Source organism: Amphiura filiformis, chromosome 19 (assembly GCF_039555335.1).
Source record: "Amphiura filiformis chromosome 19, Afil_fr2py, whole genome shotgun sequence".
Classification (NCBI taxonomy): Eukaryota; Metazoa; Echinodermata; class Ophiuroidea; order Amphilepidida; family Amphiuridae; genus Amphiura; species Amphiura filiformis.
Window position 1 is genome coordinate 37,771,598 of NC_092646.1, and position 27,762 is coordinate 37,799,359.

Consider the following 27,762-nt stretch of genomic DNA (forward strand, 5'->3'; position numbering starts at 1 on the left):
CAGTGAAACCTAATGACAACCACGAGCTTATTCTGGATAGTCAACGACAGGTCTCAGTTCGACTTTTTCCTCCTTAGACTCATACTTCACGATATCTTCCTTTTCGTAAGTTGCTTCTGGAGCCTTATAAGTAGCCAATGCTAACGAGTAGAATAAAAGTGAACCAGCCCGACATCCTAAAGCCATAAGTAATGTGTATACTGATATTTGCCAGTTATTATAAAACCAACAGTTTTGCGAGCCGCTACATTCGTATTCCCACAGAATGCATGATTTGTCGACGAGTGCGCCAAACGCGATAGGACCAGGTACTACACCTGCAAGTAAGAAGTGGATAGCAAAATAATACGATTAAACTCTCTCCACGCGGATGTCAACCGACAAGATTTTGGAATTGCACATTTGCATGACCATATTTGTAATCAGCATGAAAAATCCATTAAAATGAGTACAAACAAGCCTAGTATTGGTTCAGAGGTTCTCAAAGGAAGTCTCCGGAAATCACAACATTTTGCCTTATATGTTAGAAAAATAATCATCAAGCATCAATCACGTGATTTTATTTTAAACAAACTCATATTGGCCATAAAAATGATTAAAAACTGCCGTCTCTCAACACGCGATATTTCCCGGGCACTGAAATTAATTGTCGAGTGCAATGACGTCCCAGTAATACAATGAAAGCTGACGACAATTGAGCACAAATAATCATTACGGCATTGCACTAGAAAATTTCGGCGCGGGAATTTTGAATATCGCGCGTAAATGGCGTAATGTTAAGAAGTAATACTAGATCACTTTTGCAAATTGGGTTCCCATAAATATGGCGTGTGGAAAGGGGGGCACAGAATTATTTTTGGCAGACGGAGAGGAAGAGGTAAGTAATTTTTGCAGACCGAGAGGAGGGCAATGTTTGCCACACCGTTTTGAAATGTTACGGCCGGTTGAGCCCATTATTACACAGCCCCTGATTCTCTTAAAGTTTGTAATTAAATAAGACTAATGTCATGAATCTGGCGCATATTGAAACCACACTACACTTACCAAGTGCCTTATTAAGAAGCGTTTGCAGTCCAAGAGCAAACGATCGCTGTGAATAATCAACGCATCTGTAATGTACAAAAAAAAGACGTCAATTATTTTACATACGTGATATACGCTTCTTTATGAATAAGTCAAGTGCAGTAGTGTAGATATAACAGTGCATGTTTGTGTTGATGAATCACGAATGAAATATGCATGCAATGAAGTTATTTGTTACAGCATCCATATCTTCACATTATATTTTCTACGACATAAACGATATTGCTAACATATCAAAGGTGATGCCCAAAACACCATTGAAGAGGGCACTAAACTTTAGAAGTGACGGTATCTGCCTGTCAATAGGCCCCGCTTTGTGAAATCGAATATACCCCCATGACTCCCTGTTTTTAAAAAGCCATACCCAATGACTGCCTTTTTTTTTTAAGGTGCGGCTACCCAATAACCTTTTTTTTTTCCTACAATATTGTATCATCAAAATGCCACAAAATAATGCGGAAACTTTCAAATTGTCTTATTTCAGCAAATTTGTATTGTAAATTTGGGAAATTTGCAACAAGAAATAGAATATTGCTCAATTTTTTTCAAAGTTTTCTTCCCGATGACCCGGTTTTATAAATTTTATATTCATTGACCCTTTTTTTTCTTCAAAATATTATACACAATGACTCCTTTTTCATTTTGTTTGAACCCAATGACGCCCCTTTTTAAAACAACTTTTTGTACCGATAGGAACCTACTTCGCAACGCCGATAGGCACATACCCGTTAATTCTAAAGTTGAGTGCCCCCCGGTCCTAAACAATCGTATCTTTACCTGATGGTAGCAGTAATATATGGGACGGGAATCATGAATGTAAAGAGAAGAGCTCCAAATACAACCACCAACCAGGGCACCATGTTGGAGCACATGGTACTACATCTTCCCGAGCTAACTGTCCCGAAGAGGTTGGACGAATTTGTTGTTCCAGGGATACATGTGCAATCTGAATATTCCTGTGCAAAGATAACATTAATTGGAGTACAATTAATAATGTAGCGTTCTATACGTTTCCTGTGACTTAAACAAAGTTTCTATTTTTACTTCATAATTGGGTTTTCTATGTAACCACATACAGAGATTATCATATAGGCAGAGACAGTACATGACACAGATAATCAATGATAATGGGCAACGTAATGAGTTACACAAGATAAACTTGTGCTGGCCTAGAAAATGACAAAAATTAGTAAAAGTATTTGTGCGAAATGTTAACCTTTTCATCGAGACACTTCTCAGTGGGCACACCTCACGTTGAAATCACGTTGAAATTTCGACGTCGAAATCAATTTCGACGTTGAAATCAGGTTGAAATCACGTTGTATTTGCAAATGGACTTCAACCTGATGGAGTTCAAACTGATTTCAACCCGATTTCAACCTAGAGATTAGTTGAAATCAGGTTGAAATTTCAACGTTGTATCAACGTCGAAATTTCAACCTGATTTCAACTAACCTCTAGGTTGAAATCAGGTTAGGTTGAAACTTCGACGTTGTTTCAACGTTGATTCAACGTTGAAATCCTAACATGTGCCCACTGGGTTGTAACCTAATGTTTACGAAATCAATCATTCGGTGCTGTTGCCTTAATAACAGAAATGATCACAACGATTCCCTCCCGGTATAGCATTCATATCTACATACTAACAAAGTATGATGTTTTGCATAACTTTTATTTTGCATAAAGAAACACCGCGCAATGTGTGTTGTAAGGGTATACCACCAAATTAATGTCCCTCATCATTTATTAGACATTAGGATAATCATCCCTGAAAACAGAAACATACAGTCATGCAGCGTACACTTAAGTGTGAAACATGTGTTTGAACCTGAGGTATACTACTCTCAGGTTTGACCAAGAACACTAATTTATGCAGGATACACCCCATGCAGCCTACGCCTATACGGTAGGTCTGACCAAACACGGAGAAGCTGAAGGTCACTCTGCCCACTCTGTTATTATTCTTCTACCTGACCAGCATGCAAATCCCTCAGAATTTAGACAACCGCAGGTCAAGGCCGTGTAGGCCCTATGTGTTGTTCGGTATCGGCCGCTTTAGGGGCAGAATGGATCCATACGGTCACTGTTCTAATATTCTCTACTTTCAAAGAATAATTTATTATATTATATGTAGCCTAATACTTTAGGATTGTGGAGACAGATACAGATATTGCTAATTCATTTGTTACATACACAATCCGCTATATTTTGCCTTTTAAAATTTAAAGTTAACAATCATTGTGACATGCGCCCTTATTCACAAACACGAACTGCACGGGGTTTCCCAGCAAAACATGTATTTTTTCATAGTGACCGTAAACATGGTAAAGTATGATATTCTGCATATGCAAAACTACATATTTTGCCGAAGTATGTAGTTTGCATATGCAAAACTACATACTTTTGGAAAGTATGTAATTTTGCATATGCAAAATATCATATTTTGCAAATGTATGAGGTTTTGCACGCAGCACCGAGGTTAGTATCTGTCACTGATGAGGAAACCAGATCACCAGGCTGTCAGATATTAGTTAGAGGCAGCATGACACAGATTGGTCAATGACTTGCATAAAATGACTTTGTGTGGTCTTTAGTTCCCAGGAAACAGAGGCAATTTGAGTCACTACAGGAGTTATTAATATGTCAATTTGGTTGAAAAAGGAGGTGAGATATGATCAATTCTGATAAGGCAGTGACACCTAATGACGAATACTGCATTGACATAAATGTATAACGCACAACACTGTAAATCCCTAGCTGTAACACTGTTTAAACACATTAAACGTTTAAACACGCGTTTAACCAAATTGTTATTATTTTCTACATGTACCTTTACAGAAAAAAGGTTTAATATTTTGAAACCTATTCTCCTACATATCACAAATCCAAAATAAAATCAACACTGTCCCTTTGGTTTTCAAGTTATTACACTTTGAATTTGTATCTAAATGCATCCTATACTAAAATGCAGTAAACCTTTGACGAGCGCGTATTGTAAGGATACATCTCGTATTTACTGCGTTGGACGCACTTGTCTCTGATTGGCTGCTAAGGCGATATATTGTTGCTGAGTGGAAATTTATGAATGAACTGTGCGCTGTACGCGTTGTTAGCGCCGAATTTGCAACATCACGGTAGTCGCGCTCGTCAAAGGTTTGCTGCATTTGACTATAAACACTTATACCCCATCTTAATCACCATGTGTAGCTTGTGTTTAGATTATATATGTTTAGTAGATATCAATCTGTATATAATCTAAACATAAGTTCGTTAAACACCACTATTTAGCTCGTGTTTAGATTGTATACAGGTTGATTTTTGACATCTAAACATGTCGCTTAGCTAAACGTTAGCATTTAGAAACTTGTAAACCATAGGGACGGTGTTGCCTTTATTTTGGATTTGTGATGTGTAGGAGAATACGTACGTTTGAAAATATGAAACCTTTTTCTAAAAATGTACATTGTAGAAAAGCCTAAGTTTATTTAAAAGCCTTAACGTATTTAAGTGTTATAGCTTGGGATTTACAATGAGACAATGAGAAACTGTAGTGCAAGTTCTATTGGGATTGGAATGGCAAGAAAATATGTTTCTTTGACCCTTTCAATACGTACCTTGTTGCCATCTTCATCTTCTGTTTCTGTAAGACATCCAGCATGACATGATGAATAATACATGACACCATCGGAACCACACACTACGTCAAAAGAATCTTCACATTTGCAGTTGGTATTACATGGCGCAGTCAAGTTGGTGTTGCCAATGATATCTAGAGTGCTGGATTCGATAATTCATGGGAATTTGAAGGTATTAAAGCAGTGTCATTTAAGCAAAGAACAAGTTCAAGGTACAAAATGTTCGACTAAACAGCAATTGAATATATCAGCTATACTAGGTACTCAATACAAACATATCAAACGGAAGAGCCTACAGACATATAAATCAAACAACCTAGTCGCCTCACTAAAATTATCATAAAAATGAATCATTCTACAACTGGTCTTAAAATGATCATATCAATCATTTTAGTGCAGTGATAGCGCCATCTGTTCTTATTAAGTTTATGCCGTATATAAAACTATATTTAACACCATAGAATATAAAAACATGTAAGTTGATACATGGTTACAAAGAACTATTATCGATAACTTTGAATCATAACCCAATTCAGTCAGAGGGCCATCATGCGCGTATTCTGTTAAAGGTCAAATTATTAACGTACGCGACCTTTGCAAAAAATGACCGATCTTCGCATTTTTGAGTATGCTTAAAGCCATATTATAACATTTGCTGAGGAGAACGCCCTCAAAAAAATTATAAATTCTGGTTTTTACACGATTGTAATGTACTTTAGTCAATAAAGATAAGTTCTGCAAAAATCAAGACTTTTGGTGCTGTAGTTTTGAATAAAACGCCGGAACCGTTGTTTTATTATTACGACGGAAATATTAGTCGAACACGTATGTACAGTACGTACACGGCGTGTGGGATACACATATACACACAACCCAGAGGATCGTACAGTATTACAACCGCGGGAGTAACATGCATTGGCGCTAGTAGTAAATTCCAATTTTCTATATTTTACCTCACTTGTTTGGCTCAAAATTAAAAGGGGACATATCTGACAGTAAAGGCTAACATTTTATGGAAAATAAATACTAATCTATTTTTACAGAAATGTTATAATATGGCTTTAATACCTTCCCCGCAGAAAACTTCAATTCGAAATGCATCGTATTATTTTCGCTGGGTGCGTATTCAAAGCGTACACGTTAATGATAGCGCGTCAAAGTTGAATTTTTACAACGTTAAGTAAATTTAAAAAGACATCAGTGATAGTTAAGGTTACGCATTCACGCATTTTAAAGTTACGGTTACATATAGATAAGGTTAAGGTTACGCATAGTTAAGGTTACGCATTTTTAAGCCCTGACGGGTTGGGGGGGCAAAAGATCAAGGCCGCATGCCCGGTAAGGATGATTCCAAAACTCCCATAATGAGGAGTTCCAATATTGATTATATTATTTTTTATTTTTTTTATTTTTACTTTATTTTCCCTCATTCTTCAGGCAATGCCCTGAATATAGTTTAAGCTTGATCGCTGTTGTTTTTGGAGAAATAATGTTTCTTTGTAACACTGCGGGGCAACATTGAACAATATTGTTTTTGAGCGTTTTTGTTTTTTACGGCGATACTTCCCCAACGGAATTTTAGTTATCAAATTACATGTTTTTTATATTCTATGGTCTCATATATAGCTTCAATTTTTTTATACGGCATAAACTTAATAACAACAGATGGCACTATCACTGTACTAATATGATTGATATGATCATTTTAAGTCCAGTTGTAGAATGATTAATATGATCATTTTAATAGGGAGTCTGGATTGAAATCAAAGGTAGCCTAAAAGGGCTACAAAATGAAGCACAAAGTGAATTGGCTATAGAAATGAAGGTATGATCGTTCCAATGTATACCGTAATTTAAATTTCATACAGTAATGTTACAAATTTCAAACAATTAATATGCAGACGAATAGATTATTAAACAAAGGCTGACATACCTATTTTGATAGGCAACAGATACTCCAGCAAACGGTGCATTAGGACAAGACAACAGAAAACCAAAAATGCAGATAAAGCCCAGGAACAGCACGCCAATAACAAACTTCAAAATCTGGTTTACTTTGAGATCAAATCTTCTCATTATATACCCGCCTGTGATTGGTCCAATGACGCCAGCTGGTGTCAGTATTACACCTGCATATCAAAATGTAAAGGTTTTTCATTGCATTGCACCGTTAAAATGCTGGATAGTTTTCACAAAGTTCGGCCAACTATGAACAACTCAATTGTAGTGTTGAATGAAACCACACAATCCAACATTTGAGTTGTTCATCATAGTTGGCCCAGTACGCTTAATTTCTTTCTGCAACCATAGTAAACCGCAATACCCCCAACCCTTAGGGTTTAGGGTTATGGTTTAGGGTTAGCGTTATGGTTTAGGGTTAGCGTTAGGTTTAGCGTATTGCGGCCCATTATGGTTGCATTAGAATAATCATGCTGACTAGAGCACTGTTAACTCCGTCAATCCGGGGGTGGGGGCACTCCAACTTTGGAGGTGACGCGTATGTAGGGCTGTTTTTTACCGCATCGCTGTCACCCGAAGAACCCATATTTGTTTTATGAACACATGCCATGTCACCCAAAGACCCCCTATTTTTCCATTTGATCTGTCACCCAAAGACCCTTACAAGTTCAATTTGAATAGCAATTTTCATTTATCACTGATTTTGTTACTTATTTTGAAGAAGAAAAAAAGAAATTTGAAGCCATTTAATTATATAGAACTATAAATTCGATTTTCGAGGTTTCTGTGGCGCTGTTTCGGCTCTCACCCAGAGCTTCCATTAAAAAAAGGGCATGTGTTCACCCAATGACCTATATGTCCCTTAGTGCGAAAGTGCCAGCCCTACATCTATATCCATTTCATATTGAAGTGCCCCCGGGCGTCATTCATTGGACAGGCAATGGTACCTTAACACATTTAAAATCTATGCTTAACATCAGCTTAGGAACCAGGGAGCTGGGGACTCAGCCCCCTCAATAAATTAGGTGTGGGGGGGCTCAAATACCCTTCACCCCCCCCAATAGTTCAGGTAAAGTAAAAAATGTCATCATAAAACAGAAAAATTGGTATTTTTGACGTATTTTTTGAAAAATTTTGCGACTCCGTGAGTAGAACTTAACCATTCCGTGGGCACCTCTCAGAATGGGTCAATGTTCGTTTTTTCAGCCCCCCACATGTTGAACTTCGAGCTGGGTGTCTTCAGTGTGATTGGATCTATAAGAACTACGTACTTACCCGCAACAAGAGCAGCGTCTCCGGATGAAAGATTAAATAGGGATTCCACAAGCTTTGGCCCAAATACGGATATAAAGGCAAGTAAGAAAGCCTCGCAAATAACCGCTAAGTCGATGAACAAATAAGTTGGATTCTTCAGCAGCGTCCAAACGGCTATAGGGAAATCTTTAAGCTTATTCATTTCTGTTGTTTCTGCTTTGTACTCTGCCCCTGATCGGGTTTCACGGGCTCGCTTCTTTTGTGCTTCTCTGTAACCTGAATGTTTATAAATCAAATTCATGTACATGTATCATGTCATTGGGTTTGGCAAACGGCCGAATCCGGATTCGTGTTTTTGCACTAAGACGTTCACGCGGTACTTATGCATTGAACCACAGATGTCAAAGAACAGGGATGAAGACCTCAATCGTAATGTTATGGAATACTCGTCAGTATTATGTTGATCACTCCCGGGGGGGGGGGCGGGGGCACTCAACTTTGGAAGTGACGGTATGTGCCTGTCAATAGGCCCCCTCTTTTGAAGTCGACTATACCCGATGACCCCCTTTTTTAAAGTCATACCCAATGACCCCCTTTTTTTAGTTGCGGCTACCCAATGACCCCCTTTTTTTGGTTGCGGCTACCCAATGACCCCCTTTTTTTCTAGATTGTCTAGAAGAGGATCATAAAAATGCAAGAAAATAATGCCAAAACTTTCAAATTTTGCTCCATTTTTTCAAAATTATGCCGAAACTTTCAAAATTTTGCTCCTTTTTTTCAAAATTTTCTACCCGATGACCCTTTTTTTGAAATCTTATACTCAATGACCCCCTTTTTTCAAAATATTATACCCAATGACCCCCTTTTTTATTTTGTTTGTACCCAATGACCCCCTTTTTAAAAATAACGCTTTGTTACCGATAGGCCCCTACTTCGCGACACCGGTAGGCACATACCCGTCACTTCTAAAGTTGAGTGCCCCCCCGGGTGATCACTCGCATCTGTAAGATCAGTATCTTTGAAAAGGGCGGCATTGTATTAGCGCAATATATTCAAAAATTGTATTCATCTATTGCTATATCGATGGTAGTTAATCATCACTTTTACGGCGAATTCTTATGTCGATTGAGAGGTTGCTTTTGCTTACGACGGGGATGTACCTTACGGAATGCAACAGCGCCGCCAATGTTTACTTCTGTTGGCATAGAAGAAGCACTGACGTAAGCAGTCTCTCGTTATCGTTATGAGATTGTCAGAGCTGAATATCGATTTGCTTCTTCGTCAGTTAACCTCGTGTTACGCATGAATTCTATTGAATCATTGAACAGGGGATTACCGCGCAACACCGTATTGTTGTCTTACCCTACAGAAGAGTTAACTTCTGAGATCAATGCCTGACAGTATTCGCACGCATCACAATTTCCATTGTTTTTTGCCTGGCAGTATGCGCGCGCATCATATTTTGTTCAGGGCCCGTGATTTTAAAACAGTGTAGTGGTTGTATGCAGTTCGCTCAAGCATATCGATAAGCCAGTCCCTTGCCTTTGTTGATAAACATTGAGTTCAACTCATCCTTATCTCGCTGAATCACGTTAAATAATATATATACTGCCATCTGGCTCTCTATGTCTGACCCCCTGTTCAGTATTTCAATATACTTCATGCATTAACATGAATTTAACAAAGAGACGAATCAATATTCGCCTCTCTATCAAACTCAAAACGACAAGTCATGTTTTACATAATACTTACTTGGAAGATATTGGTTGAACCCTAGTAGTGGCATAGCCACAAGGAAATTAATGCAGGCTGTCACAATAAACCCAAGCCACCAGGCACCAACCCATAATGGACTATCGGGATCAAGATTGACACTTTTAAAAATAAAATGAAAAGAATTAGTTATTTAATTAGAGTGAATTGCAATAAACATTTAACAAACAACTTGGTATCTAGAGTTAGTTATAATTATTTGAAGCAAGTTTCAATATTTTTAATGTTATTTAAACGTTTTATACCCTATATTAAGTTTTTATGAGCTTTATATAACCCGATATTTAAATGTTATTAATGATATATATTGTTTTGTGTTCGCTGTGTATAGTTTTTTTAATTCTTTTTATTTTGGACGATGAATATATGATGCAAAAATACTCACTTTTCGGCATTTATGTCAGTATAAATATCAAGGAACATCCCACCAAACAGAAATCCTGAGTAGTATACCCCGCTTTAGGGCCTACTTAATATTCATGAGCTCATGAATATTAATGAGGTAGGTGTGGCTAATTTGCATATATGAATAGTAATGAGGTAGATGTGGCCAATTTGCATATATGAATATGAATGATGTAGGCGTGGTTAATTGGCATATATGAATGCGAATGAAAGAGTACTGCGACTTCGGACATTCGACACTGAAACTTCGGACATGCAACCTTGAAACTTCGGACATACGACCTCGAAACTTTGAACATTATTATTATGGGACATTCAGCTCGTTCGAAATTAATATTACGGGCGTTGAGATTCCAAAAACATATATCGATTTAACTTTCGAAATTAACATTACGGGACATTCAGATTCCAAAGACGTTCGCTCGTTTGATCGACAGTAAACCGTCGCGATATTTTAGATGAACGAGAAAAACAAGACATCTCGGGTCTCCTAACGAAAGAATAAAGAGAACGTGATACGGTAAAGTTTGTGCAGTATTTTTTTTTACACGTTTCTACAATACATAATACATGCATATACGATATAAACGCAAATGTATACAATATTTTACGGTATAAGGCCTACAAACAACTCCCTATGTACGTATATACATATTTACAATATTGTACGGTATAAGCCTGCAATCAACACCCTTTGTATATACGATATTTACAATATTTTAGGGTATACGACCTACATCCAAATCCCTATATTATAAACACACGATTAAAAAGTTATATACGATATTTACAGTGTTTTACACGTTAAACATTCTGCGTTATGAAAGTAGATGCACATATTTAGATCGCTATAGCCGCATCAAACGTAATTTTCGACGTCTCGCTTTAAGTGAGCCACCTTGTCTCTTGCTAGGTTAACCTCCTCCGCTCGCTTGAAACTATAATATCCACCTTTTCCTAGTTCGACTGACCAGCTCCGCTTTCGTGTAGATTAACCCATCTGATAACGAGCAATAAGCGATATTTCGAAACATCATCATCTGTAAAAGCCCGTCTCTTCCGTTCCGATACCCTTTATCTTTCCATTTTGCCACGGATACCATCGTACTCTCTATAAAATCGTATATGCTCATTTCTGTTGGTTCACGCGTATAATTTGAATAACACTATGGTTACCATTTCTGTCATCCATAAGGTGTAGATCTCCACAATAACACGGTGTCACGAAAATGTAACGCGGATCATCCATCATAAAATCTACACACGCGTCAAATTCGTCCATATAATCCTCATTCTCTTCGAAACCTTCATCGGTTTCCGTTTCTTCGAGGCAATCGTGTTCCGCTTTAGGGTATGGCAGAACAACGTCGCAAAGTTCGCAAGTAAAAATTTGTATATATATCGGTTTGGTAGGATCGTAAAATTCACCCTCGATGTCCCACCTTGCTAGTTGATGCGCGTCTATAGAAATAATTTCATAGGGTTCCCGATGATCGGGTTGGACGTTTTCTGCAGCCATCGCGAAAAGTTCTTATAGGTACAGACGTTTTCAGAAATAATGACCGCGAGTAATGACGTATTTTCCTTTAATACACGAAACGTTCGACAGTTATAGACGCTACGTACGAATACGACGCGATCACACTGATAGTGTCTCTCGACGCGGAACGTTCATCGAGCACTCAAAACTTTGTATTACGATGACGTCACGACGACTATACACAAACATTTAACGTTTGTGAAAGAAGGCTACGAATACGAACAAAATAAAATTAACAAATTTCAAGAGACTACGTGGATGAACAAGACGTATATCGTCTTACATTTACAAAAATAACAAGATGCATGTACAAATAATTAAAAGTAAAGAAGCGATACTCTACCTACTGCAACATCACGCGGCTAATTCTTTCTCCACGGTTAAAGGATTCCATGCATTTCACGGGAGAATAGTTGTATCAAACTTAAACATTTTACCCTTTTGATTTTATGGAAAATATTTCTCTAGAAGGCAAGACCAACTTCTTCGGAAAACGCGTCGGGGAATGCCGGAGTCATGGCGGAAGAGTAGCGACGGGCTACTCTCACGGATTAATTTTAACGTGGATTATCGCCCCAATGTAACGCCGATATTATTTGCGAGGCGTTAACGTCATTAAAAACACGACTCGTTAGGCAATAAAAATGTTGGTGTATTCACCAATTTCCGAGACTATCAACGCTAATTAATTGAAAGTATTTAACAACGATCGTTTTAATATCTAGTTTTGCAACTGGTGGGTAATTTTTTAAAACGCAAACCGTTAATCGGTGGGTGATTTGGCGATTCAAGAAACAACGAGCATTGCGACCGTTAAAAACACGATCGGTGGATAATTTGGCGACTCAAAAATCAACGAGTCGCGCTCCAATTTACCGGCGTTTATATTGCAACAGTTTACGAGGCGTGACAATTTGTTGTTGAATCGATTTTAAGCACCGGTTTCAACGCCGTTCAAAATACATTCATTCATCGGAGGAAAATATCCAACAAAGCGATAGTATTCAACAAACATTTGCGGCCGTGTCGCCGCTAAAAACACGTTAAAAGCGGAGATTGTAACGTCACGCGGTAGATAATTTAACGAGTCAAGAAACAACCAACAAATCGAGACTGTTCAACACATTACGGTCGTTACAAACATTTGCGAACGTTGCGTTGTTACAAAACACGATCGGTGGACGATTCGGCGTGTCCAGACACAATCAACAGATTAATAATTAGTCTCGCTCCAATTTACCGCCGCTAATATTTCCGACTAGGCGTTGCAACGTGTTTTCTCTCGTTAAAAACACGATCGGTGGTTGGTTTTTTTCCGTGTCAATTAGCCACGCATCTCGCTCCAATTTAACGCCGATAATATTTGTGACTCGGCGTTGCAACGTGTTTTCTCTCGTTAAAAACACGGTCGGTGGTTGATTTGGCGTGTTTACACATATTAATGGACGTGGCGTCGTTACAAACCACGGTTGGTGGTCGCTAATATTTACAACCATTACGCTAAAATGTACGCTAATATTAACAACCTTTGACAACGCGCTGCACCGTGATTTTATTCATACATCGCGCGAATCAATCGGAACTCGTTGTTTAGGCGATTTCTCTCGTTGGGTGCACCCGATTTCACTCGTTGGGTGCACATTGGGTGCACCTGCTCTCGGAACAGTACGCTAAACATTTTTAAACTGACGCGAATCGTTCGTCGTTGGAAAATATCCAACAAAACGAGAGTGTTCAATAAACATCTACGGCCGTTAACAACAATCCCAACTTCATTCGGAACCGTATGGCAAACATTTTTACTAACGGCTTTAACGGCGTTCAAAAACAACGTGAATAATTTGGCGAGTCAAGAAACACGCCGTTAAAAACACGTATCGTTAATCGGTGGTTAATTTGGCGGGGCAGAAAAAAACAACCAACAAATCAAGACTAACCAGTTTTAACGTCGTTAAAAAGCGCTGATCGTAACTACGCTCGGTGGATAATTTAGCGATTCAAGAAATAAACAACAAATCGAGAGTATGCAACACACTCATTTATTGCGTTTAACCAACAATCGCCGATCGTTTAATAGTATTAACGTACTTTTCGTTTTAATCGTCAAAAAAGGGATAGCGAATCTAGAGTCCAGAAGACTGAAATGTTTTTTGAAAGAAGTCTCACTTAGTAATCACCTACGATAGATAGCGACGTACAGACATTACGTCAGAACAAATAAATTCGTAATACAACGTAGAGTTAGGCTGCTAAGATAGTTTTATTAATTTAATATTAATTCAAGTTATTGACTTGCCGACACGTACCAACTCTACCCGCAAAAATTCGTTGTAACATTAATTTATCTAGCCAAGGAGGACTAAACGATATAATCATAAATCCTATAAAGTATAGAATAAATCCAACAACGGTATATTCCTGCAGTATTCCATTAATATAATTCCAAGATCGTTGTAGGTTTGGTGAAAATAAAACGCCCAATAAAATCCGATAAATTTCCGATATTGTCCTAAGTTAGGTTAAAAACAGAACGCGTGATCAAATTCACGAAGATATGATCGGGTATAATAATTTAGCACTACACGGTATAACGATGTTATCGCTTCAAAATCTTACGGTCGAGTGATGACGTCAAACGCTTCGAGGGATGATATAGTACAGCACGTCGAACCGTTCACGTGTACACACCGCGTGACAGCGTGTCACTCGCTTCGATAATTATCGAGCGATGACGTCAAACGTTTCTAAAGCTACGCTTTTGATTGGCTCGGTCGATAAAGTTCGACAATTAGTGAACCGTTTCTCGTGTACACAACACGTGAGAGCGTAGATTCTCGTCGTAACGTTCAGCGGTGAACTATTAACTTTATTTTCCGAATGACGTCACGCAGTTCATATACTATAAAAACGGCAGTGTGCAGATAAGACACTCATTCGACTACATCGATGCACGAAGGTCCGATAACTCTCGCAACATGGATGTTTTTATTAGTGAGTGCCGCTCGTTGGAGAAACTCGAGGCCATCATAGGAAGAGGGTTAGACGACAATTTATATCAACTCGCGGTGCTCAGAATGTTCGAATTGATAAAAGACCCCGATATTCAATCTTCCAGCAGACTGAATTTCGTTGAAAAAATCACGACCTCTGAAGATTTCGAGGAGTTGCGGCGGATCATGGATGAAGATAATGGGCGGACCGAGATCACGACCATGTCTTTCGCACGTATAATTCAACTCGCTACAGAGCGGAACATCGAAGTGCCTAATAAAGAAGGAGAAACTGCCCCGACTCTAATCTACGAAGGTCAACTCGCCCCCTCGTCTACCGTTGCCGCGCTGAATACGGGAATCCCTGCCGTACCTCCGACTAACGCCAGTGTCGCCAATGAAATCCACACCACGGACGATCTCGATAGATTGAACGGGATGATCGAAGAAGATGACTGGCGGACCGAGATTTCGGGATTAGCTTTTCAACGAATTTTGGAACTCGGGGGTGATATAGATTTCGACGCTTTGTTGAAGATTACCCCGACTTCGAACGTACCCGTCGACGAGAATACGGATTGGAGGACATGGTTAGATGACTTAATGGAGACGGTCGATAACGACAACATGACGGGAGGGGATAATCCAGTCATGATGGATGAAAACGTGAGTAAAAGCTTTATTTTCTATTTCTAAAAAAACATATAATCTTGTAAGAAAAAACGAACGTACGTACGTAAACTCTTAACCTATATTTTTGTTCTCGGTAATTAGGTCGCGGAAGATGCGACGAACGTGGATGAAAAACGAAAACGACCGGCCGATGAATCAGTGGATGAATTGAGAGCCGACACTGTAGTCGACGAAGGAGAGAACGAGACAGATCGATGTCAGGCTCCGGACGAAGCGTCCACCTCGGAGACGACCGACATTTCTCGGTATTACGAGTTTGAATCAATGCACAGCAAGCACGTAAAAAAATTTAAAGCAACGGCTACGGATTATCGTTTAAGAGTAAAAGACGTGAAGGACACGTTCGCCATAGATGGACTACCCACGCTCTCCGCCATCATCGACGATGTTCTGGGACGACTCGGCGACGGTGTTCGCCCTAGAGACATGATGAGGATTATCCTCCAAGCCCCGGGGTTGGACAAACCCATCAACCTACCTTTTATTAAGAAGGACGACCTTACCATGGACCGTTTTATGACTAGAGTGGAGCACGTTCTCCAATCCAAAAAGGACGTCAAATTGGATAGTAACATGAACATCAACGTCGTTCACATGCAAATGCCGGACGGAGGTAGATCGGACCGAAGAGTGCTCAAGACGTGGGTGGAGAAGAAGAAAGACTGGCGTTGTATCGTCCCCATCACCAACCGGAGCGACAACATGTGTCTCGCGCGAGCTATAGTAACGGGTATCGCTAAACACGAATTGAATGCTAGAGATTATACATGGAAATGTATACGAGATGGGAAATTTGAACAGGAACTACGCGCTAGAGCTCTTCACGGTAAAGCGAACGTACCTTTTAGCGCGTGCGGTTTGGATCAATTGGAAACGTTTCAAAAAGTGGTTCCCGATTACCAACTCTGCGTCGTCTCCAAAGACCACCTGAACAAGATCATATACGAGGGGCCGAAGAAACCCGAAGGCATCTATCTACTATATAATAACCATCATTTCGATCTCATCACTTCCATGAGCGCCTATTTGAACAGGAATCGTTGGTGTCATCCTTGTAAGAAGCCGTACGATCATAAAACGGAGCATCGATGCGAGAATACGTGTAAGATCTGTCGTTCCGGTAACTGTCTGTTGAGCGACGAGGTCGACGAATGGGTTCGATGCACCGACTGCAAGCGGTACTTTAAATCCCGCACCTGTTACGAGAACCACAAACAACCGGGAACCAGCATCAAGAAGTACGGTACCATCTGCAAGCAGTATTTCAAATGCGAAAAATGCGACAGAGTGGTCAACAGACATTGCTTAAGAAAAGAATCGAAACATAACTGTACCGACGTGTGGTGTCGAGTCTGTCAAGGCAACTTTCCCGCCGGACATAAATGCTACATAAAACCCATCGAAGTTAAAAATTCCGATGCGGACAAGGATAAAAGTTTCAGTTACATCTTTTTCGACGTGGAAAGTCGACAGGAGACGGGGATTCATAAACCCAACCTCTGTGTTGCCCAGAAATCTTGTGAGACGTGCGCACCATATCCCTGGGAAGAACCGTGCGACTTATGTGGAGTAGAAAAGCAGGTGATCTTCAGAGGCGACGATTGTATGGAGAGGTTCTGTCTGTGGCTCTTCAAAGAGGAAAAACACCAACACGCGGTCTGTTTGGCGCATAATTTAAAGGTAGGTTCCAAAGACACTTTTGAGTAGTATAGATTGAAAGGTCCATAAGCGTTGGCCTGGTCAACTGGCAGGTTTATGCAGGAACTAAATACCAACAATTACTAAATGTTTATATTAGGATTTGGGCAAATAACCTTGTCCTTATATATATATCACAATGTTCTTTTAGATGGTCAGGACTTTGGCTAGTTGGACACTTTTATCATCATGGCTTATATTATGCCATTAAATACTGAGCTTGTACAACACTTTTATGAATAAATGCAGATGTGCTGCTAACACCTTAAAGGTCCTTGTACTATATAATATTTATATATCCGCAATTTTTAATTATTCTTTTTTTTGTTAGGGATACGACGGCTACTTCATTCTCCAATTCCTGTACGACAATGGCGTTAAACCCAACATCATCATGAACGGAGCCAAGATCATGTCCATCTTCGTACCCGGATTAGGGATCACCTTCAAAGACAGTCTGAATTTCTTTCCAATGGCATTATCCAAACTTCCCAAGAGCTTCGGCGTTCAAGAATTATGCAAGGGTCATTTTCCGCACCTGTTCAACACCAAAGATAACGAACATTACGTGGGAGAGATACCGGCGGCCGAGTTTTTCGACCCTGACGGCATGTCCGAAGCCGGTAAAGATCAGTTCGTGGCCTGGCATACTGCCGAAAAGGAGAAGGGATTGACGTGGGATCTCCAAGAAGAGCTCCTGAAATACTGCGTTAGCGACGTCGCTATTCTTCGTCGGTGTTGTATGAAATTTAGGGAAATGTTCATGGACGTGACGAAAACTAGTTTAGAAGATCCAGGGGTTGATCCGTTGGATAAACCCCTCACCATCGCCTCCGCGTGCAACCTCGTATTACGCCGCAACTTTCTGGAAAAGGAGACCATCGCTATCATCCCTCCGAATGGATACGGGCCGGGCCAGAACTTCTCTCGCGACTCCATACGGTGGCTCAACTACGAAGCTCTCAAGAATGATACCGCTATAGTTCACGCCATGAACGGGGGAGAAGTGCGGTTGAATGGAAGAGTGACGGTCGATGGCATCGATTTTGAGACGCGTAAGATCTATTCTTACCAGGGGTGTCTATACCACGGATGTCCCGATTGTTACGACGAAGATACCCTCAACCCCATCTCCCAGAAACCCATGGCCGAACTTTACAGGTTAACTCTCTTCCGTAAGAATCAGATAGAGATCAACTATCCCGAATACGAGATTATTGAAATGTGGGAACATGAATGGAAGGGGATTTGGCGAGATCTTCCAAAGGATGAGAAGGACAGGATCGACGTTACGAGCCATTTCGAACCGTTGAATGCGAAGGAAGCTCTCTACGGTGGAAGAACGGAAGCGACCAGGCTCTTTCACCAAGTCCGAGACGGGGAAGTCATCCGATATTTGGACTATACCAGGTAGGTCGAATCGCACCGTCCTTAAATAATCCTTTCGATTCGCGTATTATTACTCAGCAAAGTCAGGGCTAAATATTTGAAAAAAAAATTAACAAGACATAACCTATTTTGTTTCTTTCTCGCATCTAGCCTCTACCCGTGGGCTAACAAGTATTGTCCCTACATCGTCGGCCATCCTCGGATTATCACGAACGATTTCGAAGACGTTTCGGAGTACTTTGGTTTGATTCGGTGCACGGTCTTACCGCCCAGGTATCTTTTTCATCCCGTCTTGCCTGCGAGGTGTCACGACAAGTTGATGTTCGCCCTGTGCGGTACCTGCATGGAAGAAAAACGGCAGACATACTGTCCCCATTCGGATAAAGCCAGGACGATCAGGGGTACCTGGGTGACGCTCGAAGTGCAGAAAGCAGTGGAGATGGGTTACGAGGTCAAGGACATCGAAGTGGTGTGGCACTGGGAGCAACGTGCGGAGTACGATAAAGAGACAAAGACGGGCGGACTGTTCACCGACTACATCGATCGGTTCCTCCAATTAAAACAGGAAGCGAGCGGTTACCCCGACTGGTGCGTGACCGAGGAGGACAAACGACGGTACATAGACGAATACTTCGAAAACGAAGGCGTGCGATTGACCCCGACAATATCGAGAAGAATCCAGGCATGAGATCTTTGGCCAAACTATGTCTGAACAGCATGTGGGGTGAGTTTAAAGAAAAATTTATAAACATTACAACCCGTACACCCATCGTCATCCTTTCAGATACGTACTCTTAGCAGGATTCTCATCTCTTTATTGATTTACTATTATTTTTACAGGCAAATTCGCTCAAAGGTCAAACATGAGTCAAACCGTCATCCTCGACGATCCTTCCGAAGTATACAAGCTATTGACGAGCGATAGCGTCACCGTCGACAATATTCGACTCATCAACGACGAAGTCATCGAAGTGACTTATAAAGATGACGACGCTTTCGCAAGAGTCAACCCGAACACCAACGTCGTCATCGCTGCTTTTACGACTTGCCACGCCAGGTTGAAGTTGTACGAAGTCCTGGAAAAGTTGGGGGATCGCGCCATGTACCAAGATACGGGTAAGCATTCTCGTTTGTTCAAGATATTAATACGAGGTTAATTGTTTAATGTCGCAATGATATAGAAACGCGTTTGTACAATTTTTGCGCGTGTTTTATTTTTAATTATATCTAATGTTTTCCCGTTTCTACAGACAGCGTCGTTTTTCTCAGTCGTCCAGGAGATTGGGAACCCCCTACCGGTGACTATTTGGGTCAATTGACGGACGAGGTCGCTCCGCACGATGGCAATCACATCTCTTCTTTCGTCACGGGAGGCTGCAAGAATTATTCGTATACCACGGATACCGGTAAAACCATCATGAAAGTGAGAGGGATCACGCTGAACGCTCGAAACTCAGAACTGGTCAACGCTTCGACCCTGGTACGTATGGTGAAAGGTTTAAAAGCGGACGGAGAAAAAGAAGGAGAGAAAGTGACGGTGACGGATCCTCGGAAGATCGTACGCAACGTTCATACCAAGAATATCGAGACTCGAGTATTCAAGAAGGATTACAGAGTCGTCTTCGACAAACGTTGGATCTCCGACGGTTTCGAAACTTTTCCTTACGGTTATGGCGTCTCTAAGTAAGATTTAATTTTCGCCGCGATGAGTATATTAACGTGTCCCGTCTTTTAGAAGTGTCATTCGCCTTCAACATGTTGCAGAAGATACAACGTAACTCCGAAGCGCTCCGCTTCTTGGCAAAGTGTAACCCTCGCCAAAGGAAAGCCATCATTCAACACGTCGATAATAGCATCGTCGACGCATTGTGCGAATGCGCGATGCGTGTTCTGAAACGTTTAGATCGAGGGCGGAAGAAGATGATGAAGACGCACGAGCGTCATTTCCGCTCAAAGACACGTAACGGTCCTTCGGATTCTGAAAGGAAGAAAAAGAAACTTTCGACGCATAAGTATCTTCTCCGCACAGTAACCGATAAAAGACTGATGTCCAAGAAGAAAAAGACTACGCGACGCGGTTCCTCTCGTCTCCACCTTGAAAATGATCATCCGTCCGCTTCTCAAATTCAGAACCGTACATGCCTCGGGGACAAAACTACAAAATGGTGCCCCAAAATGTGTTAAATCGCTCAATAAGAAGAAGGACGTTTGCTCCGGCGCATAGCTTTACAACTTCCTCTTTTTTTACCAAAGAAAAAAAATGATATGTTTTGAAAGTCGATTTTCTTCTTGCGATCTATCGATTTACTAATAAAGATTATGAAAAAAAAAAAAAAAAAAAAAGTGTCGTATCAGACTTTATTCGTTGTGACGGGTAGGGCGAGAGATAACGATGTCCGTCATTTTGCATTTCAGGAACTTTAATATTCAGATACGCCGTCTCATAGGGGAATATGAATTCTTGTATGTTTTTCGATAACAATTTTTGTTGTTGACATTTTTTTATTTATCTTGATTTGTCTTAATTTTTTGTTATGAAATTTTGTTAAAAACTTTTTGTTTAGAAATTTGTTTTATCTTGATTTGTTTTAATTTTTGGTTTCGAAATTCTGTTAAAAACTTTTTGTTTCGAAATTTGTTTTATTTATCTTGATTTGCTTTAATTTTTGGTTTCGAAGTTTGTTTTGAAAACGTTTGGTTTAATGTTTTTTTTTTTGAAAACTTTTGTTTTAATGTTTTTCTTTCTCTGTTTTTTTTAACATTTTTTAAACTTTTCTAAATTTTTTGTTTGAAATTCTTTTTTATTTAAATTTTTTTTTTTTAAATTTTTGTTTCTATTTTTTTTTGTACGGTTAATGTGTTGATTGTTTCTGAACATGCGGAATCGCCGTGTTTTTAAAGAGCGAAATAACCACGTTAAATTGGAGCAAGACTCTTTTGTTAATTTGCTGATTGTTTCTGGACACGCCGAATCAAACGCCGATCGTGTTTTTAACGAGCGAAATAACCACGCTAAATTGGAGCGATCGACCGAGCCAATCAAAAGAAACGTTTGACGTCATCGCTCGATAATTATCGAAGCGAGTGACACGCTGTCACGCGGTGTGTACACGTGAACGGTTCGACGTGCTGTACTATATCATCCCTCGAAGCGTTTGACGTCATCACTCGACCGTAAGATTTTGAAGCGATAACATCGTTATACCGTGTAGTGCTAAATTATTATACCCGATCATATCTTCGTGAATTTGATCACGCGTTCTGTTTTAACCTAACTTAGGACAATATCGGAAATTTATCGGATTTTATTGGGCGATTTATTTTCACCAAACCTACAACGATCTTGGAATTATATTAATGGAATACTGCAGGAATATACCGTTGTTGGATTTATTCTATACTTTATAGGATTTATGATTATATCGTTTAGTCCTCCTTGGCTAGATAAATTAATGTTACAACGAATTTTTGCGGGTAGAGTTGGTACGTGTCGGCAAGTCAATAACTTGAATTAATATTAAATTAATAAAACTATCTTAGCAGCCTAACTCTACGTTGTATTACGAATTTATTTGTTCTGACGTAATGTCTGTACGTCGCTATCTATCGTAGGTGATTACTAAGTGAGACTACATAAAAAAAACATTTCAGTCTTCTGGACTCTAGATTCGCTATCCCTTTTTTGACGATTAAAACGAAAAGTACGTTAATACTATTAAACGATCGGCGATTGTTGGTTAAACGCAATAAATGAGTGTGTTGCATACTCTCGATTTGTTGTTTATTTCTTGAATCGCTAAATTATCCACCGAGCGTAGTTACGATCAGCGCTTTTTAACGACGTTAAAACTGGTTAGTCTTGATTTGTTGGTTGTTTTTTTCTGCCCCGCCAAATTAACCACCGATTAACGATACGTGTTTTTAACGGCGTGTTTCTTGACTCGCCAAATTATTCACGTTGTTTTTGAACGCCGTTAAAGCCGTTAGTAAAAATGTTTGCCATACGGTTCCGAATGAAGTTGGGATTGTTGTTAACGGCCGTAGATGTTTATTGAACACTCTCGTTTTGTTGGATATTTTCCAACGACGAACGATTCGCGTCAGTTTAAAAATGTTTAGCGTACTGTTCCGAGAGCAGGTGCACCCAATGTGCACCCAACGAGTGAAATCGGGTGCACCCAACGAGAGAAATCGCCTAAACAACGAGTTCCGATTGATTCGCGCGATGTATGAATAAAATCACGGTGCAGCGCGTTGTCAAAGGTTGTTAATATTAGCGTACATTTTAGCGTAATGGTTGTAAATATTAGCGACCACCAACCGTGGTTTGTAACGACGCCACGTCCATTAATATGTGTAAACACGCCAAATCAACCACCGACCGTGTTTTTAACGAGAGAAAACACGTTGCAACGCCGAGTCACAAATATTATCGGCGTTAAATTGGAGCGAGATGCGTGGCTAATTGACACGCCGAAAAAACCAACCACCGATCGTGTTTTTAACGAGAGAAAACACGTTGCAACGCCTAGTCGGAAATATTAGCGGCGGTAAATTGGAGCGAGACTAATTATTAATCTGTTGATTGTGTCTGGACACGCCGAATCGTCCACCGATCGTGTTTTGTAACAACGCAACGTTCGCAAATGTTTGTAACGACCGTAATGTGTTGAACAGTCTCGATTTGTTGGTTGTTTCTTGACTCGTTAAATTATCTACCGCGTGACGTTACAATCTCCGCTTTTAACGTGTTTTTAGCGGCGACACGGCCGCAAATGTTTGTTGAATACTATCGCTTTGTTGGATATTTTCCTCCGATGAATGAATGTATTTTTGAACGGCGTTGAAACCGGTGCTTAAAATCGATTCAACAACAAATTGTCACGCCTCGTAAACTGTTGCAATATAAACGCCGGTAAATTGGAGCGCGACTCGTTGATTTTGAGTCGCCAAATTATCCACCGATCGTGTTTTTAACGGTCGCAATGCTCGTTGTTTCTTGAATCGCCAAATCACCCACCGATTAACGGTTTGCGTTTTAAAAAATTACCCACCAGTTGCAAAACTAGATATTAAAACGATCGTTGTTAAATACTTTCAATTAATTAGCGTTGATAGTCTCGGAAATTGGTGAATACACCAACATTTTTATTGCCTAACGAGTCGTGTTTTTAATGACGTTAACGCCTCGCAAATAATATCGGCGTTACATTGGGGCGATAATCCACGTTAAAATTAATCCGTGAGAGTAGCCCGTCGCTACTCTTCCGCCATGACTCCGGCATTCCCCGACGCGTTTTCCGAAGAAGTTGGTCTTGCCTTCTAGAGAAATATTTTCCATAAAATCAAAAGGGTAAAATGTTTAAGTTTGATACAACTATTCTCCCGTGAAATGCATGGAATCCTTTAACCGTGGAGAAAGAATTAGCCGCGTGATGTTGCAGTAGGTAGAGTATCGCTTCTTTACTTTTAATTATTTGTACATGCATCTTGTTATTTTTGTAAATGTAAGACGATATACGTCTTGTTCATCCACGTAGTCTCTTGAAATTTGTTAATTTTATTTTGTTCGTATTCGTAGCCTTCTTTCACAAACGTTAAATGTTTGTGTATAGTCGTCGTGACGTCATCGTAATACAAAGTTTTGAGTGCTCGATGAACGTTCCGCGTCGAGAGACACTATCAGTGTGATCGCGTCGTATTCGTACGTAGCGTCTATAACTGTCGAACGTTTCGTGTATTAAAGGAAAATACGTCATTACTCGCGGTCATTATTTCTGAAAACGTCTGTACCTATAAGAACTTTTCGCGATGGCTGCAGAAAACGTCCAACCCGATCATCGGGAACCCTATGAAATTATTTCTATAGACGCGCATCAACTAGCAAGGTGGGACATCGAGGGTGAATTTTACGATCCTACCAAACCGATATATATACAAATTTTTACTTGCGAACTTTGCGACGTTGTTCTGCCATACCCTAAAGCGGAACACGATTGCCTCGAAGAAACGGAAACCGATGAAGGTTTCGAAGAGAATGAGGATTATATGGACGAATTTGACGCGTGTGTAGATTTTATGATGGATGATCCGCGTTACATTTTCGTGACACCGTGTTATTGTGGAGATCTACACCTTATGGATGACAGAAATGGTAACCATAGTGTTATTCAAATTATACGCGTGAACCAACAGAAATGAGCATATACGATTTTATAGAGAGTACGATGGTATCCGTGGCAAAATGGAAAGATAAAGGGTATCGGAACGGAAGAGACGGGCTTTTACAGATGATGATGTTTCGAAATATCGCTTATTGCTCGTTATCAGATGGGTTAATCTACACGAAAGCGGAGCTGGTCAGTCGAACTAGGAAAAAGGTGGATATTATAGTTTCAAGCGAGCGGAGGAGGTTAACCTAGCAAGAGACAAGGTGGCTCACTTAAAGCGAGACGTCGAAAATTACGTTTGATGCGGCTATAGCGATCTAAATATGTGCATCTACTTTCATAACGTAGAATGTTTAACGTGTAAAACACTGTAAATATCGTATATAACTTTTTAATCGTGTGTTTATAATATAGGGATTTGGATGTAGGTCGTATACCCTAAAATATTGTAAATATCGTATATACAAAGGGTGTTGATTGCAGGCTTATACCGTACAATATTGTAAATATGTATATACGTACATAGGGAGTTGTTTGTAGGCCTTATACCGTAAAATATTGTATACATTTGCGTTTATATCGTATATGCATGTATTATGTATTGTAGAAACGTGTAAAAAAAATACTGCACAAACTTTACCGTATCACGTTCTCTTTATTCTTTCGTTAGGAGACCCGAGATGTCTTGTTTTTCTCGTTCATCTAAAATATCGCGACGGTTTACTGTCGATCAAACGAGCGAACGTCTTTGGAATCTGAATGTCCCGTAATGTTAATTTCGAAAGTTAAATCGATATATGTTTTTGGAATCTCAACGCCCGTAATATTAATTTCGAACGAGCTGAATGTCCCATAATAATAATGTTCAAAGTTTCGAGGTCGTATGTCCGAAGTTTCAAGGTTGCATGTCCGAAGTTTCAGTGTCGAATGTCCGAAGTCGCAGTACTCTTTCATTCGCATTCATATATGCCAATTAACCACGCCTACATCATTCATATTCATATATGCAAATTGGCCACATCTACCTCATTACTATTCATATATGCAAATTAGCCACACCTACCTCATTAATATTCATGAGCTCATGAATATTAAGTAGGCCCTAAAGCGGGGTATACTACTATCCTGCAGCAGGACCCAACGTTGACATTGTCCAGAATATACCTTAATAAGGTGAAAATTTTTGATGATACGGATAACAACAGCAACAACAACAACAACAACAACAACAACAACAACAACAACAACAACAACAACAACAACAACAACAACAACAACAAGAAGAAGAAGAAGAAGAAGAAGAAGAAGAAGAAGAAGAAGAAGAAGAAGAAGAAGAAGAAGAAGAAGAAGTACACATCATGATGATCTACAAATATTTGCCGAAGTTGTGAAAGTAGTATTAATATAAAAATGAGTGTCGCAAGTTATAACTTGTTTAAATAGGTACACTCATTTCAAAATAATTCCACAATTACGCAGATGTTGTCAGAATACACCAGCTCAAAAATACGGACAAATTACTGTAACTTCGGAGCTATAACGCCAAGACAGTGTTTTACTAACGTGTGAAAGCCAGCCTAGTGCGTAGCCCTGTTCGGTGGACCTTTTTTTACAGGCTTGTTTTTAGATAGGGTAAAAATACACACACAAAATCCCGCGTATAACTTTATTAAAAAAATCACAGAACCTAGCTTTTTTTGCTAAATTTTTGAGAGATAAACCTTCTTTTAGCCTACAATCCTTTGCTAGAATGCAGGTCATGAAGCATAATTTCAATCTTGTCGCAAAAACATGCAATATGCGTTTGGATTGTCAGGTGCGTTCATATTTTGGAAAACATAATTTGAAACGCAGGCATCACTTGATGCGACCATCGAAATTAGCAATGCAATTGACAATTATTTTTTATGTATTATTCAATTTGACAATGTAATGGTACACGTTTATTTTTCATCAGTTCTATCTGTGATGTGATCAAGCAAAATCAGTCGGAAAGTCGGAAATATTGACTTTGAGATATAACCAAACAAAGGAAGTAAATCCTTTTGTTTCCTATTGTTTTGGAAACTCTTTAACTGCACATATCCTTTGAACTGGTTGTCCAAATTTAATGGGGTTTTCTCCAAAATGTAGCTTTTCAAATTATTTTTACAATCATATAAGAAACTGAAAATTGCATATTTCTCAATTCAGACTGGTTTTGCTTGTCACAATAATATCCTTCATTACTGCCTTAATTAGGAATAGTTACGATAGTCACCATTTTACCTGTGTATACAGCTGCCGCACCAGGAGTTGAGTTTTCGTCAATATATGTAATTCCCAACGTATAAATAGCAGATGCTCCTAAAGCATGTAAAGCTTGGGCTACTAGAAACACTGGATAATACTTCCTTAGCTCTTCTTCTTCCGTATCAGACGAGCAGAGATCTGGTTCAGTTCGATTGTAGTCACAGGTGTCGAATTCGGCAGCTTCAAAATCATATTCTCCCGTTAGATAATGTGGTAGCGTAAACACAATCGAGCCACAAGTGAATATCAAAGCACCAAACCCTAAAAGTCTAGGCTTGTGAGCTCTTTCACCGAAGTAGGTCACAAAAATAACAAAGAACATGAAGCAAAAATCGTAAGCACTTGATATGAAAGCACTTTGTACGCTCGGTAGGTTGAATCTTCGCTCTAAAGTAGTTAAAACAACGTAGACAAGCCCGTTAACTGTCATTCCTTGACCGAAACAATATACACAGAGGAAGAAGAGGAAACCTTTTGGATTGTTGAGCCATTGTAGACAGTCGGGACGCCACGACAGCCAACCATACCGGTTGTCCGCGTCCTCTTGGTCTTTGTCAGCTATGTCAACGTTTTCCTCTTCGGCCAAAGCGGCTTTTTCCTTGTCAATTTCATCTTCATCTGTAGCTTTAAAGTTTGGGTTAGTAAAGGCGTTCTGGCTGTAGGAGTTCTCCATTGTTGTGCTATGCTACGCTGTCAGTTCAACTTGTTAAACATATGCCCGGAATTTCAGCACATTTACCACATTACCACGTTTTGGCAATATTGCTTTCCGTTAGCTTTCCGAGTTTGGAGGAAGCGTAACAATAAAAACTTTGTAATTGTAGTTTTAATCAACACAACAACAGACTAATAATCAAAATGTGTCATAATATTATTATCCA

At 39.7% G+C, this 27,762-nt stretch overlaps 1 protein-coding gene across 1 annotated transcript; it reads right to left on the reverse strand.

Annotated features, from left to right (window-relative positions):
- Positions 1-27: 27 nt before the first annotated feature.
- Positions 28-27,554, reverse strand: LOC140140555 (solute carrier organic anion transporter family member 4A1-like). The gene is made up of 9 exons (XM_072162314.1): positions 26,858-27,554; positions 18,686-18,758; positions 9,684-9,805; positions 7,953-8,207; positions 6,652-6,847; positions 4,698-4,860; positions 1,861-2,039; positions 1,045-1,109; positions 28-317 (listed from the first exon to the last, which is right to left on the reverse strand). Exons 1-9 carry the CDS (start codon positions 27,552-27,554, stop codon positions 28-30), a joined length of 2,040 nt encoding a protein of 679 aa, XP_072018415.1.
- Between the last annotated feature and the right edge of the window lie 208 nt (positions 27,555-27,762).

Coding starts and splice junctions, on each gene's coding strand:
- LOC140140555 (XM_072162314.1), bottom strand. CDS start 27,554: ATGGAGAACTCCTACAGCCAGAACGCCTTTACTAACCCAAACTTTAAA. Junction 6,848..7,952: donor AGACGCTGCTCTTGTTGCGG/GTAAGTACGTAG, acceptor TTTGATATGCAG/GTGTAATACTGACACCAGCT. Junction 1,110..1,860: donor TATATTACTGCTACCATCAG/GTAAAGATACGA, acceptor TGTACATTACAG/ATGCGTTGATTATTCACAGC.